This window comes from Quercus lobata, chromosome 8 (genome assembly GCF_001633185.2).
Source record: "Quercus lobata isolate SW786 chromosome 8, ValleyOak3.0 Primary Assembly, whole genome shotgun sequence".
In the NCBI taxonomy this organism is placed as follows: domain Eukaryota; kingdom Viridiplantae; phylum Streptophyta; class Magnoliopsida; order Fagales; family Fagaceae; genus Quercus; species Quercus lobata.
This window is the reverse complement of record NC_044911.1, coordinates 55,726,857-55,743,671: the sequence shown is the minus strand read 5'-3', so window position 1 is coordinate 55,743,671 and position 16,815 is coordinate 55,726,857. Positions and strand designations below refer to the sequence as shown.

At 34.2% G+C, this 16,815-nt stretch overlaps 1 protein-coding gene and 1 long non-coding RNA gene across 4 annotated transcripts; one reads left to right on the top strand and one right to left on the bottom strand.

Moving 5' to 3' along the window:
* Window positions 1-247: 247 nt before the first annotated feature.
* On the bottom strand, window positions 248-9,592 carry LOC115954694 (phosphoglucomutase). 2 transcript variants are annotated; one of them, XM_031072619.1, is made up of 18 exons: window positions 9,322-9,592; window positions 7,711-7,938; window positions 7,369-7,435; window positions 6,380-6,563; window positions 5,667-5,719; window positions 5,142-5,230; window positions 4,651-4,887; window positions 4,311-4,375; window positions 3,605-3,665; window positions 3,406-3,523; window positions 3,221-3,302; window positions 3,042-3,114; window positions 2,905-2,966; window positions 2,370-2,465; window positions 1,748-1,902; window positions 1,567-1,663; window positions 914-991; window positions 248-835 (listed from the first exon to the last, which is right to left on the bottom strand). In XM_031072619.1, exons 1-18 carry the CDS (start codon window positions 9,326-9,328, stop codon window positions 725-727), a joined length of 1,863 nt encoding a protein of 620 aa, XP_030928479.1. In that variant the 5' UTR covers window positions 9,329-9,592; the 3' UTR covers window positions 248-724. The 2 variants fall into 2 exon arrangements, with proteins under 2 accessions (XP_030928479.1, XP_030928480.1); XM_031072620.1 differs by lacking the exon at window positions 7,711-7,938 and having other exon boundaries at window positions 9,322-9,483.
* A 1,054-nt stretch (window positions 9,593-10,646) lies between these two features.
* On the top strand, window positions 10,647-15,242 carry LOC115958504. 2 transcript variants are annotated; one of them, XR_004084547.1, is made up of 3 exons: window positions 10,647-11,064; window positions 11,364-11,450; window positions 15,160-15,242. It is a non-coding gene; the product is annotated as an uncharacterized LOC115958504 (long non-coding RNA). The 2 variants fall into 2 exon arrangements; XR_004084548.1 differs by lacking the exon at window positions 15,160-15,242 and adding an exon at window positions 11,935-12,009.
* Window positions 15,243-16,815: the final 1,573 nt, after the last annotated feature.

Here is a 16,815-nt window from a genome sequence, read left to right as displayed (position 1 = left end):
GCTAGTTAACTGAATTATAGAGAATCCAAGGCATTGCCGGCTACAGTAATGAGTTTACATCAGCCCCCTACGCTGTAATAGAATCTCAAATATTCTCAAAGCAATTGCCATGTCTAAAATCACATCTTTATTGGCGTAGTTCCCTCATGAGAGAGATGCAATCAAACATACCGCCCAGCAAGAAGTTGTAGTCTTGTAGGATCTACCAAGTCATTCTATGATGATAGTTTTCTCATTGGAAAAGAACTGAAAGATGGAACCATGCACCGTTCGTATGTTTCTTTACTTGCCGCATGAACATTTGGAACCTACTCAACAGGATACAAGGTTTAAAACCTTCCAACACAAAACTAACTGCAGACATCATACAATCAAGGAGGCCAGTGGTGCCCATCATAAATCTGGATGGTTAAGAAAGTTGGAGTACATACTGTAGCAATCCAAAACTGCAATGTATTACAATGACTATGATGATAAAAATCTTGCAAGAAGTCATGTCATTCGGAATTTTTTATTATTCATATCTGAACTTCTATGCCTGGAAAACTCATTTATATCGCAATATTCTAGTGGCATCTTGAGGCAATTGTCTCCAAGACCCTTGAACTTCATAGCATCAAATTAGCCAGCATCAAAGTTGCAGATCAGCCTCACTGAGGGGTACAACCATTTCAAGACAAAGGTGGACATGAAAGTCTCAGAGTTCGCTGCTTAGATAGCTTGTCTATGATACCTGGACAAATTTGTCCAGGGCAGATTTATCTAGAGCTGAGAAGTCATTAACAGCAGCGAGCACAGCAAGCCCAAGTTTGACAGCATCTTCATTGCTTGGTGCCTGCAGTGTGTTTAATTTGAACTAGTTAACATAATTTTCAAAATGACCATAATAGCTTACTCATGAAGACTCGTCTACCTCAATGTTAAGGGGAAGCACAGGATCATGAAGTGATAGTCTAAGAAGGAACCAACCCCCAAAGCCAGAAACTCGGACCTGTTTGCATGAACAAATTGGGAAAACACGAGTCACAAAACCATCAAACTGCAACAAAGAACACAACATTGCAAATAGAGATAATGAAGATGACGAAAACAACAACATAATGATGAACCATTAAAAAAAAGAACCCAACTCTTTCACTCACTCCACGTTAATTGAAAACCTGTAAAAGTTTGGCATGACTACCAATCTGGATCCTCATAAAAGAAATTCAACTCCAACTACCTTTCCATACATGATATGCTTGTCATGACTATTTAAAACTTAGTCTCAGCTGCCAAAACCCAAAACCATCATAATTGATGAAAAGGAAGACACCCTCGCCTTCCTTATTGGAAAGTAAAACAAAGAGATAACTTTGTGGGTACAGTAAAGGAGCATTAAAACCACATGAAAGAGATTGAGTTAAGCAAACTCAGTGATGTTAATGTCACAACTGTCCAATTAGTCAGTCATGATTGTATCTACAATAAATCATAATAAGATGACCCTGAACAATAAAAAATGATCCTGGTTAACCTTTTTTTTTTTTTTTTTCATCTTCATCGTGAAATATGGGCTAATCTTACCCCTTCATAATTAACAGAGGCTTTTTGAAGCTTTGGATTTGATTCGATAGAGTTCTCCAAGTGTTTCAGCACTGCCTCTCCATAGTTCCGAAAAGATCTGTACACTTAAATTTATCAGTGACTTCACATCAGATACACCCAGGAAAAAGGTTATAAACAGAAATCATATAAAGTGGCATACCCTCCTTTGAGATCTGGGTGATTCTGATTGATCTTCAATCTTAATTCTACAGCAAAAGCTGCTTCCTGCAGACCCTGTACCAGGTCAGTTAAAACTTTGCTGCCACCACCCATTCCTGAAGCTCTGGCTGAAGCAAGCTTATTCAAGATTTTGACCTGTAAAATTACCATCAAGGTTAAGAAACAACAGAAAAATATTATTAAAGATGGAAAATGGTTGTTTATTTGCTCGCTTGTTGCAAAGGAAGTATGGTAACTTTATTCCACTATGTCTTATGTGGATTGTTTGGAGAGAAAGGAATAATTGAACCTTTGAAGGAGTTGAACTCGCAGTGATTTAGCTCAAATCTATATTCCTAAAACTGTCTGATTGGATGGAAGTATTAGCAAGTATTTATTATTGCTCTTTTGTAGAGAGTTTGCTGATCTTTTAAAATTCAGGTTTTTTTTTTTTTTTGGAGTTACTTTAATATACATCCTGTTTACTATAGTAGTCTTATCTTGATTAATTAATCCTTTTACTTATCAAAAAGATATATGCATCCAAGTTGTTTGCCACTAAATGGGCAGCTGACCATACATGAAAAAAGAAACTTCACTAACATGTGACATAAAAGTCCTACCATGAGATATGCACCATCATCAAGCCAGTTATTCTCCTTGAGAGCTCCATGGCCACTGGTTTCAATAGCCAGATGCGACTCCTCACCAATAGAGTTCTGTCAGCAATTAACATGTCAGAAGAGGGTCATAGAAGCTGCAATGTAGCACACCACAAATTTGAAAAACACTTGATCATTATTACATACAAGGGTTAGCGTAAGAAAACAAGACAAAAATTTTCCAATGATCAAAAGAATGTATAGGCAAAAATAAACAATAAAGCAAGACCAAAAAATAAAAAATTATAGAGAGTATTATGTGCTAGAAGATAATCAACTTGGAATCAAACAGAGCTGCTATAAATCTTAAACTGCAAGGCTTAACAAAGCATTAGCAAAAGATCCTTTGATTTAATTATCAGCTTTCATTCTAATTGTCAATGGAGACACAAAATACTAGTGGCCCAGAATTTTCACTGAACCCATTTATAATTAGTAGTCTCAAATTTCTGATATAAGTCTATAACAACAATGATAAGTGCACAATTTATCCTACCAAACGAATAGCTTCATCAATGACATTTTTGTAGCCTCTTTTGAACCGATGGTGCTTCCCACCTGGAAGAAATTGCAAGTTAAATAAATAAGAGAGGAAGAAAAAAACATAATATGGCTGTTTAGATTTCTCCATACCAAGTTTCTTCTCAATAAATGTGGTCAGACCATCTGAAGTCACACTGTCAGTAACAATAGTTGTTCCAGGATGCTAGGGAAAAAACACAAACAGAACAGATTAAGAACAAGAAATGATGAGCCAAGGCTCAAATATAAAAATAATGGTCCTTGAGATGGCAGAAACAGGAAAATCTTACTTCCTCAAGAACAATGGCGGACATCAAGGCAATCAAACGATTCCGATTGAACTCACGGCCAGTGGAATCAACAGCAGCAGATCTAAAAGAAAAGGAATAAAAAAAGAAAAAAGAAAAACACTTGATTAAAAATAAACATTATATGAGGTTTATTTGATGGTCTCATAAGTCAAAAAGACCATTACCTGTCAACATCAGTGTCAAAGATGATCCCCAAATCAGCCTTGTTATCAAGAACAGCCTGAGTTATAGCTTTCATTGCTGTCTTATCCTCTGGGTTTGGAATATGATTTGGAAACAAACCTGATACCAAAACAGATATTTATTTAAAACACCAATCACAAAATAATTAACTAATTTTTCTTTTCCAATTTTAAATATTACCATCCGGCTCCAAGAACTGACTACCAGTAGTAACCGCCCCCAGAGGCTCAAGCACCTTTGCCTGATAAACCATTGAATAAAACATGAATATCAGATACCACTCAGATAATAATAGAATACATGACTTAAAGCTCAATGAATCAATCAAGCATAATTCATGAATTACCCTCAGGGGACTAAACCAAGCACAATGCATACAAGCACACTCATAACAACACTAAGCACAATGCATATCAAGCATACTCATAACAACACTATGTTAAATGAACCAAAATTTGATAATTCAGTAACTTAAAGATCAATGAAAATTACTTTTTTTAAAAGGTAAATAAACAACTCACTCACCCGCACAAGATTGAACCCTTCGCCTCACCCTCCACCACTTATGGAGGAAGGAGATGCCATTTGGTCCGTGGACCAATGGCAATAGCACTATTTATCAAAACAACAAAATAGTTTGGGAGTTCCTAAGATCAGGTATCCATCGATCATTTCAGAACAAAGGTATGCAATGGCCAAGGCAACATAAATGGGGGCACACACTTTAATATGCAATGGCAACATGGTGCCTGGGCAGCCAACCTCCCAAAAACTTAATAAACAATATTGATATAAATGATGTAAGCAACAAGTGTCTTTACAAATTCAAAACTGAAGGCCAAAATCATATGTCAAAAGGCAAAATAAGATTGCATAGGAAACTTACAGCAAAAAATCCACCTGCTCCATTCCCTGCGTCAACAACTATATGGAATCCCTCCAACGGCTTCTCTGATATTAACAATTCCATAAAATTAGCAAACAGGTCAAAGCGTCTCAGAAAACAACCCATAAAAAGAAAAGATGAGGCGCTGGTAGCTTGGTAACAGCAAAGAAGAATAGAGAAGCAATAATAAAAGCATTTTTAGATATGCAAGACCTAATCAAGGTATATGGGAAACAGAATAATGATTCAAAGTTCTATTCATGATACACTTCAGGTAGAAGGAGAGATCTTTATCCTAGATACATTTCTACTACAATAAAATGTTTACTTGAGGTAATACCTATGTTTCCTGCAGCCTTGCGGACTGCATTTACAAGATCAGATGTATATATAGTCATGTAATCAACTCTCCTTATAGATGCAGAAGCTTTTTCCTTCGAATTCATCAAACCTTCTACTGTAAAATTATTGTATATAACTGCAGCACGCTCCAAGATATCTTTGATGTCGGCTTTCCCAAGCCCTCCAGCATTTGTGAAAAATTTGAATCCATTCCTGTTGTAAGGCAGATGACTTGCTGTTTGCAGAGCATACAAATTAGAATTTCAATCAAGTAAAATTAACCTCACCTCCAAGAGAGAGAGAGAGAGAGAGAACTTTTTGCCAAAGCATTGGAATGAGATCAAAGGCCAATCACCAAGTGTTTAGATCTATGATACTTTTTAAGAGAGAAAAGGTTCTGATCATAACGTAACAGGATTTCTAATAGGACCGAGAACAAAGGTTGTTAATGATAACACGCAATCTAACAGAATAACATGTGTAATCTACCTGTTATCATAATGGATCCATCAACTGGACATAAAAATCCATGGTCTTCAGTAAGTGTGCTGTTAAACATTGCTGGTGTAGATGCTAATCTACAAAAAGGCAAAGAAAACATACAGAACTGGTCTTCGTCAGTGATTTTCAAGCATCATCAAACTCAACAACAAAAATAAAAGCAATGCTGATGACAGCATGGACCTAATACATGGTAAACAGATAATTGAGCAAATTCTAACATCTGTACAACTTAAAGCATAGTCATGACTTAAACAGCCAAAGATAGACGGTGGTCCATTCACATGTGACAAGACCAAGGCACCAGATCAAATAGAACAGCCTTTTTTTTAATGGCTTAGATATTATCTGGAACATGAATTCCAACCCATACAGAGGACATTTTTGGCTAGATTGCCTACTAGACCACCAGTGGTGGGACTCATATGGGAAAAAAACTATTGATTTTTTCAGATCATTAAGCATTTGTCAACAATAAGATCAACACAAAACAATAAGAAAATCATCACCCACCCATATTGAACAACATCCAGGCCAGCACCAGCAATACCTCGAGAAATTGCATCCTGGAAGTTATATTATAAAATTGTTAGTTGAAAGTAGTAGATACTAAAACCTTCTTTCATATGTTCTTGGAGGGTAAAAGAGATTCCTCCAAAAGACCAAATTTTATATTTTCTAGCACTAGGAAAAAATCAATGACTACAAACATCAGCGAAACAAGGACAACAATGTCAATGCAACAAAACCATCATAACAAACAAGACAAGCAACTTTGGTTAACACAATGAAACAAACGTTATTTTCACATAGTTCTTGGTAGACCTCATATGCGGCTCTAACATCCATGTTTTCATTTATACTTTTTCAACTTGGAGAAAACCAAATTCATAATTTTCACATACACACATATATAGACTTTTATTTTGATAGGTTATAAAGCTTTATTAAATGAAATAAAAATAGTACAAGCTGCTCCCCTGGTACACAGGCAGTTTACTTAGGGAACACAAGAAAGTAAGCAAAATAACACAAATCTACAAAATCCAAAAGGGAAGGAATAGAAAGACCACTCATATCTATCATCCAATTAAACAAAGAAAGCAAGAAGAACCATTTCAACTCAAGGACGGAACGTTCCTCCCCGTTGAAAGCACACTCATATATATCAATTGTTAGTGAAAAGCACATAGTGAATGAAGCACTAATATATTTGGCTAAGAAACCTGTAACCCTTGTGCAGTTATTCGGGAATCGTGGCCAATTGAAACTCTCAAATGTCGAGAGCCATCAGCTTTCTTTTTTTCCACTAACCATCCAGCAAAGGCCGCCGCTATTGCTTCTGCAACTTGTTCGGTGAGGTTGACGGGCTCTCCCTCAACACCAGCAACAGCAACACCCCGTATATCACTGTATAAAGCAACATCAGCCCATAAGTGACACCAATCAGGCCAAAGCAAATATGCTTGCTAGGGAAATAAAGAAAATAAAGTTCAAAAAACAGGTCAGAGCAAATGAATTAAACACACAATATTTTGGTTGCATATGAGCAGGAAGCTGTTACTGCTACGAGTTGAGTACTTCCATGCACAAGGGTTTGAAAGTTAACAATTGGAGATTTTGAATAATTGAGGGGGTAATACCGGTATTCTATTAGATGCAACGAATTGATGGGGTGGTTGACTGTGATATGCTCTATATATCAAGAAACCATATCCTTTCATCATTTCATATTAGGTAAACAAGTTGCTGAGCACTACATAACACTCTCAATCTCAAGACTTGGTGGAAATTTGATAGTTTTACTTCTATTTTCATTTAATGCTATCTCAGTCTTCAGAATCTTCTGCTTGTCCAGACCACTCCCGCATTGTAAATTTAAACTAAAAATTATTTCTTTGGGCACTACTGTTTTAAGGAAAAAAAAGACACTAGAACATTTGTAATCTGGCAAAGCCATAAGTTTCCTAAAAGTCATGACTAGCAAATATTTAACTTCATAATAATGCAAGAAGCTTTAAAAAAAATATGTGATACAAAGTTAAAATGGGATTAAATTCGGTGACAAGATTCCTGCTTTCTTTTCTGTCTCCCAACAGGGCTAGTGACTTAGTGTTCCAAAGAAGAAAAAGGAATATTAATGAATGAATAATGATACCACAAACTTTCAAGTACCCAGGAGACAAGAAGATGTGATACTGGAACTATTCTCTACCTGCCATTTTGAAGCTTCAAAAAATCAACTGTGTCAATAGATGGCACCGCAGAGGTAGTGGGAGCAACTGCGAAAAAAGTACAAATGGAAAATCAATAAATACTGAAGGTCAAAATATTTTTAAAGAATCATAATAAACAAGACAATAACATGTCACAAAATTAGCTTCATTTGCAAGCAAGGCCATTCAAATAACAGAATGAAAATACACACGTGTGAAGAAAAATGGACAAAATCCGATGCATGCTGGACACAAAAGAAAACAACAAGTACTCTAAGGGTGTCTAGAAATTCTAGTTTCGCACTTTATATCAACCTGGATAATGAGAGTCTAGAACAGACCATTGCAGTGAACAGTTCCTCTGTTAACAAAAGGACTCTGGTGTTTTGATAAGGTGTGCAATTGCATGGAAGAGATGCCAGTCCATGCCAACTTCCCTCCTTGAAAGGGAAGCAAGTTGCGCACATAAGGGGCACAACTGTCCCTTCGATATTGGGTGCCGACGAATTGTCTATTCTGTAGGTAGCACTGTGATACAAAAACATTATGGACAACCTTCCCTGACATTGCTGCATAAAAATTTGCAATTTTTATTAGACTCAAACTCGTGAAAGCCTCATGAAATGTTTATTATGTTGCTAGTATTATTTAATTTCTGAGGAAAAAGTGAAGTTTGCATTCTTGACCAAATTAGTCTACAAGATTGAAAGTTGAGGAGTACACAACAACAACCTTCACCTCTGTAATGTGGGTTTTAAGGGGAACAATATCATATAAATACCACAAAAATCACATTCTAATCTGTGACCCATCTCCAATTTTCATGTTAAAAACTCCCTCTAAAGCTTTCTCAATGGAAAACTTAATCAGTCCATACCTTCACCAGCACCCATTCAATTATAGGTGTCACAAAACAAAGCTAAATACTTCCACTGTTATTTTTTACATTAGTTAACAATGCTTTTACGTCTATAAAACATGAAACCTCCTTTAACAAGAATCATAATATTCTACCATTGGTATTTTGAGCTTCCAGAATCATTGAGTTCTTTTCTCATTTCCTTTTTTCTTTCTAGATTTCATGATTTGTTAGAAAAACCGTGTTGTATCCAATGGTTATCAGAGTAGAGACAAGTGATGGCAAAATGAGGCAAAAATTATTCAATACTCCTGGAGCAACATGCCCTTCTCTCACTTTAATTATGGACTGCACCATGAATTTGGCCTGTGAGGCCTAGTATATGAGAGGAGACAGTATTACTCCCAAAAGTACTGATTGATCATTGCTTAAGAAGACCTAGTGTATGCTCTATTGCATACATTATATTTATAATATGCATTAATGAATTGAATTGTAAATAATGCCTGATTAATATGAAATCCAGCACACGAGTTATGAATAAAGAGAGTTAGTGGGGTTTTCAATTTTCAAAAAATTAACCCAATGAAACATTATTAAATGATGTAATATCGACAAATAGTTACACTTGATCCTGATTCCTGATTCCTGACCCCATATATACAAAAGCATCAGCAGGCTTTATTACTACACTAACCCAGGGCTTCACCCCAAGCAATGAAAATATTTCATACAAGTCAAACACTTTACACCTATAATTAAAAAGGACAACAAACTAAAAAATTAAAAAAAAAAAAAAAAAAATTAACATCAATTGTATACAACAATATTTTGCTTCGGTAGATTAGATTTGAACATTATTTGGTCATACTTCCATTTGTTTTGTTCATTAATAATCAATATAACAGCAAATGAGCAAAACTAAATTGAATTTTTTTTTTTTTTTTTTATACGGTTTTGAGTGTGTAGGGTTAATTAAATAGCATGGAAATTAATGACCAAATTAAATTACATGTATCTAAACAAAGTGGAAAGGAAATGAAAAGAGAAAGAGATGCATACTAGTAGTAGGTATAGAAACGAAAGAATTCACCTGACATTTCGAAGAGCAGGGAGTGAGAAAGAAATATAAGATTAAGATTGGACTTAGGTGAGAAATATAGTGGAATGGAAGAGTAGGTGGTAAGAGAGAGAAGAGCGGTGTTTATATATATATTTTATTTTATAGTACATAGGACTAGGAGCTGGTTGCTGAGGTGGTTTTGCTTTGTTTTGTGAAGGATGGATAATGGGGCCCGTACCGGACGTGTTATTTTAGTTACCGGTTATATCTACAAATGTTGTCTTTTTTTAACTCTTCTCTTCTGTTCTTCTGCCTGTTTCTTCTTTAAAATCAGCGGAATAAACTTTATTCGGTGGAACCTAGCGACCGGGTCGGGTCTCAAACGGTGTTGGATCAATTGGATTAAGGATTGACACTTATTTTCTTGTATGTAATATGCCAATAATAATAAAAACTAAAAAGAATTATAATAAGTATTTTCTCTATCTTCCTTTCAATGTAAATAAAAAAAAAATAATAAAAATAAAAATAAAATAAAAATAAAAACTCAGAAAAGAAAGTCAAGTAATATATGAATTCTTTTTTGTACACACTATAAACACAATTGTAATTCTCTTTTCATCATAGAGAACATCCAACTTTGTATATTACCCTTAAAAGCAAAACATAAATTTTTTTTTTTTTTTAATTAAGTTCCCTTCTTTAAAAAATGGGGTTGGGCACAGGATGACCCGACCCAACCTAGCATTTCAATAGACCGAGTATAAATTGACCTGTTTTTCTTATGAGTTGGGTTATTAGGCTCAAGTCCAATCTTTCCAAATCTAGGTGGAATCATATTTTTTTTTTCTTGAAAAATCACATTAGTTCTCAAGCTTATGTCCTGTTTAAAAGAGAGGTGTTACATCCTCAAAGTAGAAAATTACATCCTCAAAGCTTATGTCCTCATATTTTTCACATGATTTCCTGAAAGTAGAAAATTACATGCAATGAATAACATTTTATTTAAGAAATTATGTAAAGATAAATAATAGAGACTAATACAAATCATGGCTTAATTATACAAATTAAGCACAGTAATAAGGAGATAACGCCCACATAAATATATAACAAGTATACATTTTAAGGCGTTATCAGGTACTGACGGGATGACATGCATACCGACGGGTAATGATGAACACCGACAAATTGGTAAGCATACCAATGGGATGACGAGCATACTGGAAAGTAAGAACACTTGCCTTCCACGATATTTGTGTGTTCCCCACTCATGCATCTTTATATGGAAAGAACTTGCACACCACGTCCAAAAACCCTACTACACATTTGTATCTTCCTAGTATAGGAAGAAAAGCCCTAAGATCTTGGGGCCTTAACTCCAAATCTTCTCTACTAGGAAAGATCCTACATTCAAGAGATCTTGGTCAGCTCTACACCACTATATAAGCACCAAGCCTCCTTTTACTTAAGGTACATAAAATTTCTTAGCTCTCACACTTTTGAGTTTTTGAAGATTCTTCTATCACTAACTTAACCTTCAAAGGATCTTTAGCCGGCACCCCACCAGTGCTCTATGTAGGTTCTTTGTTCTCTTATTCTTCAAGTACCTCAATTCGCACACGTGTGGACAATCAACTCACTAATGATTTTGTGCATCATCAATGAGAAAGGCATTCCTATCTCAAGTGATGTTCGAAATTGCTGGGCTGGATTTTCCCTCCTAACAGCCTTCTTTTTGTCAAAGAGCACAATGTTGAATGTGAAATGCTAAAAGTAAGTTATTTTTGTTTTAGTTCATACTTCTGTGATTCTTTTTTTCCCATGGTGAAGTAGGGTTATTTACTTGAACATTTCTAGCATCTAATTTCAATTGAATGGTTTTGGATTAGTTTCATTAAAAGTGCAATATTACTGCATAAAAATTAAATTGTCATATTTATTCTGGTTAGCTATTGTAGAATCTTATGCTATAATTTTCCTCATATGCATGTAATGTTTGATAATGTATGCACTTCATGAATAATTTATATTTTGTTCAGCTAATGATTTGGTTGATTGCTCTTTGGTTTTAGGTATGTTACCTTGATTTGGATGATGAGCAGCTTTATAGGCACGCAAGATTGGTGACTACAGGTGTCATCACTAAGGACAAGATTTAGGTACAGTACTTATGTGTTGTTCCTTAGATTCCCCTCTTAAAATTCAATCATGTGGATTTCTTCTCATGGGATGGAAGCATATTTTTTAGTTAAGTAGTCATATGACTGAATCTTAGGAGGGAACCTATGGAATAGCACCTAAAGTACTGTACCTAAGTTTTGTCTCATCACTAAAATCCACACCATTGATTGAACTCCTGAAGACCAATACTCTTCTAGTAGGGATGAGAGTAAACTGGAGATAGTTGAGACATATTAAATAAGTCGATGAAACATAATGCTCATTTTTAAAGTAGTGACATTAAATATTTGTTTTAATTTGAAGAAGAAATGATAAAAAGAATAGAGATCCTTTTACAATTTATGAGGAAAAGAGAAAATCAGCAAAGATGAGAGTAACATTTAATGCAATTTTAATGCCATCGCTTTCTAGTTTACACTTCACTAAAAATCAAATCTGTACACCATTTTTTTTTTTTCTCAGGTATGGACTTTTGGGAAAGAAATTTAAGGATTTATTTGGACATACATTGGGACCAATACTAAGGTTATGTTTGGTAACGGTTTTTGTTTTCTATTTTCAAAAACTTGTTTTTGAGAATATAAAGAAAAAACAATTATTTTTGAAATCAAAAACATGTTTGGTTAGTTGAAATTAAAAAGATAATTTTTTGAAGAAAAAAAATAGAAAATAGTAAAATATGTTATTACTAGAATTTGAACTTTAATGCCAACTCATTAAATGAGATAGAGTCATTAAATTAAATGTGTGTTTTCATTAACTTTTGAAAATTAGAAATTGAAAACAACCTTTTATATGTTTTCAAATTCTTTCACAAATTGAGTTCTGAGAATAGTTTTTGTTTTCTGTTCATTTTGGGTTACTAAACAAGTTTTTTAGTCTCAAAAATAGAAAATTGTTTTTGGAAATAGAAAATAATGGGGAAAAATAGTTACCAACATATCCTAAGTGGATTGGTTGATCTTAAAAAGCAGAAAGATCATGGAGTGCCCTATTCACTAACTGAAGAGTTTGTAAGCACCTACATAATGCTTTCACTTCTACCTAATACATTAGTCCTTAGGGACATCACATCTTCAACTTCAGAAGACAAATGTCCTCCCATACATAAGTACTTCCCTTTCTTTCTTCTTACATTGTATTTGCATCACCAAAATATTAGGCACTGTAAGGAAGGACATTTTCTTGCCTTTTTTTCATAGGTTTCTGCATCTTTCTGCAAAGCAATTAATTATTTTTATAGTTTTCTTTGGAAACATCGGTACAAATGTACTGGATTACAGAATCAGGATTACTCTCTCTCTGCTAAGAACCATGTGTGCAAGGGCGGAATCAGGATTACAGAATTGGAGGTCAAATTAGAGAGAACATTTAAGATCATAAGGTTATATGTATCATGGATACTCTTTTTCTTTGTTTGGGGGGGGGGGGGGGGAGGGTTTGGGCTAGACATCCATATATTCTACAAAACAATTGGGCTTCCATATATTCTACAAAACATTTGACCTTTAGTCTATATATATAAAAAGTTGAAATATAATATTTATTGTTACTATGCGATTATTGCGCCACATTAGTGACCACATCATCCACTTATTTTAGACACTTTCTCTCACCGTACAATTTCACTTCCTCCAACATTTCTCCCACACTTTTACCTTTTTATCTCTCCACTACTCTATATCTTACTGTTACAATTCCTTCATCCATTCATCTTTCTTTTATTTTGACTTTTTTCTCCCAATTTTATTTACTATAAAAATTTGCCATTTTCTTTTTCATTCAATTCATATTTTGCCCACACAAAAAGGTAAATACTCTCTCTCTCTCTCTCTCTACTTTTTTTCTTTCTTTTGGTAGAATTTTAATTCTTTATTGCATCTTTGCTTTAGGTTGATGTATTTTTGTGTCAAACTTTACTTTGGATTGACGCGATTTGGTTGTGTTTTAATTTGTTATCTTTTTCCTTCTCTTTAATTGATAGATATTATTGTATGACATTTTATAGTATATAATGATATAATGTTATCCTATTCCGCAGCATGACTTGGATAAGATTTGATTATCATGATAATCTACTTAAGAGAATGAGAAATTTGAATCATTAATTTGAAACGTAAGAAAGTTTAGTTGTACCCAAAAAAACACATTATACCAAAAGTTTAAAGAACATAAACCACTTCCAAAAAGAATAATATCAATCAATCACACCCAAGTTTCTAAGGAAAAAAACCCAAAATAATAGAATGATACAGTATATTTTGTAGAGATAGAGAGATGAAAAAAACTTTTAGAAATAGTTCAATTTTTAAGAAAAACATATTATCTTCAATAAATTTTAGAAAATAAATTATACCTTATAACACATTACAAAATAATTATATATTTTCACGCATCGCGTGGATATGCAACTAGTGTAAGTAAAACTTAAGAATTTTTTATTTTATTTTATTTTTTTTTCCATTTGGCCTTAAATTTTTAACAATTTTGTTAGTGGTGATTTTTGCAAAAAAATGTGGAAAAATAGCATCTCGAGTTTCTAAAACTCGAGTTTCATAATAGAACTCGAGTCTTAAATGCTCGAGTTCCAGAGCTGGCAAACAAAAATTGTTGACGTGATATCCACGTAGAACTCAAGTTTATAATACTTGAGTTTCTTTGTTTTTCAGTTCTACATTCTCAACTCCAAATCTCTGTTCAGATTGTTTTGCGTTCTTCGAATCAGCGTTTTCTAGTTCAGATCATTCTGCATTCTCCACTCCAAATCTGTTTTCCTTCTTCGAATCTACGTTTTTCATATTGTATTTTCCAGATTGTGTCTTCTTCTTCCTCCGGATCTGGTTCTTCGGTTCTTCAGATCGTCTTCACCAATCTTTGTTCTTCAGATACTTCTCAAGTCTAAGAAACTCGAGTTCCACGTGGATAAATTACTCCATCTCAGCACTAGAACTCGAGTCTTAGAGGCTCGATTTTATCGCCGAACTCGAGCTTCAAAGACTTGAGATGCTAGTTTCCTAAATGGTTTCAAAACCTTACTAACTAACGATATTCTCTCCCAAAATTATGCTAGCCTGCAAATTTCCTCTAAAACTTAAAACATTTCAAGGCTCCAAGCTCCTACATAGTGCCACTTGCAGTATTGATGGAGGAGAGAATGCCTATCATTGGTAGTGGTGGCATTACCCTTTTATAACTTGATCAGTTGTTTCTGATTGTGTTGTTAATGATGTTGGGGTAAAAAACAAAGGCTTTCAGATATAAAAACAGTGTCTAATTTTCCTCAACTTAGGAAGAAACATTGCAATTTTTTGTTTTTTGTTTTTTTTTTTTTTTTGTAAAAGAATATTTAATTTTCAAAGGAAAGTAGTTTGAGATACTAATTAAATACTCTATATGACAAACTGAACGGATTATGATCCAGGGTGCCCACGAGGGAATTGGTGGGTATTTAAGGAGAGAGAATCTCCATATCTTTGCCCATTTCTCTTACAAAATCCCTCTTCTTAAAGCAACATAATGATAACGCCTTAAAATGTATATTTGTTATATATTTATATGGGCGTTATCTCCTTATTATTATGTTTAATTTGTATAATTAAGCCATGATTTGCATTAGTCCCTATTATTTATCTTTACATAATTTCTTGAATAAAATGCTATTCATTGTGTGTAATTTTCTACTTTCAGGAAATTATGTGAGAAAGATGAGTTTATAGGAATTTGTGAGAAATGGAAGCCAAGCTAGAATTAAAGTAGAGCTAAAGGACCATGCTTAAATGTCTAAGGAGGTGCAGCTGGAGTCTTCACCAATCTTTGTTCTTCAGATACTTCTCAAGTCTAAGAAACTCGAGTTCCACGTGGATAAATTACTCCATCTCAGCACTAGAACTCGAGTCTTAGAGGCTCGATTTTATCGCCGAACTCGAGCTTCAAAGACTTGAGATGCTAGTTTCCTAAATGGTTTCAAAACCTTACTAACTAACGATATTCTCTCCCAAAATTATGCTAGCCTGCAAATTTCCTCTAAAACTTAAAACATTTCAAGGCTCCAAGCTCCTACATAGTGCCACTTGCAGTATTGATGGAGGAGAGAATGCCTATCATTGGTAGTGGTGGCATTACCCTTTTATAACTTGATCAGTTGTTTCTGATTGTGTTGTTAATGATGTTGGGGTAAAAAACAAAGGCTTTCAGATATAAAAACAGTGTCTAATTTTCCTCAACTTAGGAAGAAACATTGCAATTTTTTGTTTTTTGTTTTTTTTTTTTTTTTGTAAAAGAATATTTAATTTTCAAAGGAAAGTAGTTTGAGATACTAATTAAATACTCTATATGACAAACTGAACGGATTATGATCCAGGGTGCCCACGAGGGAATTGGTGGGTATTTAAGGAGAGAGAATCTCCATATCTTTGCCCATTTCTCTTACAAAATCCCTCTTCTTAAAGCAACATAATGATAACGCCTTAAAATGTATATTTGTTATATATTTATATGGGCGTTATCTCCTTATTATTATGTTTAATTTGTATAATTAAGCCATGATTTGCATTAGTCCCTATTATTTATCTTTACATAATTTCTTGAATAAAATGCTATTCATTGTGTGTAATTTTCTACTTTCAGGAAATTATGTGAGAAAGATGAGTTTATAGGAATTTGTGAGAAATGGAAGCCAAGCTAGAATTAAAGTAGAGCTAAAGGACCATGCTTAAATGTCTAAGGAGGTGCAGCTGGAGTCTTCACCAATCTTTGTTCTTCAGATACTTCTCAAGTCTAAGAAACTCGAGTTCCACGTGGATAAATTACTCCATCTCAGCACTAGAACTCGAGTCTTAGAGGCTCGATTTTATCGCCGAACTCGAGCTTCAAAGACTTGAGATGCTAGTTTCCTAAATGGTTTCAAAACCTTACTAACTAACGATATTCTCTCCCAAAATTATGCTAGCCTGCAAATTTCCTCTAAAACTTAAAACATTTCAAGGCTCCAAGCTCCTACATAGTGCCACTTGCAGTATTGATGGAGGAGAGAATGCCTATCATTGGTAGTGGTGGCATTACCCTTTTATAACTTGATCAGTTGTTTCTGATTGTGTTGTTAATGATGTTGGGGTAAAAAACAAAGGCTTTCAGATATAAAAACAGTGTCTAATTTTCCTCAACTTAGGAAGAAACATTGCAATTTTTTGTTTTTTGTTTTTTTTTTTTTTTTGTAAAAGAATATTTAATTTTCAAAGGAAAGTAGTTTGAGATACTAATTAAATACTCTATATGACAAACTGAACGGATTATGATCCAGGGTGCCCACGAGGGAATTGGTGGGTATTTAAGGAGAGAGAATCT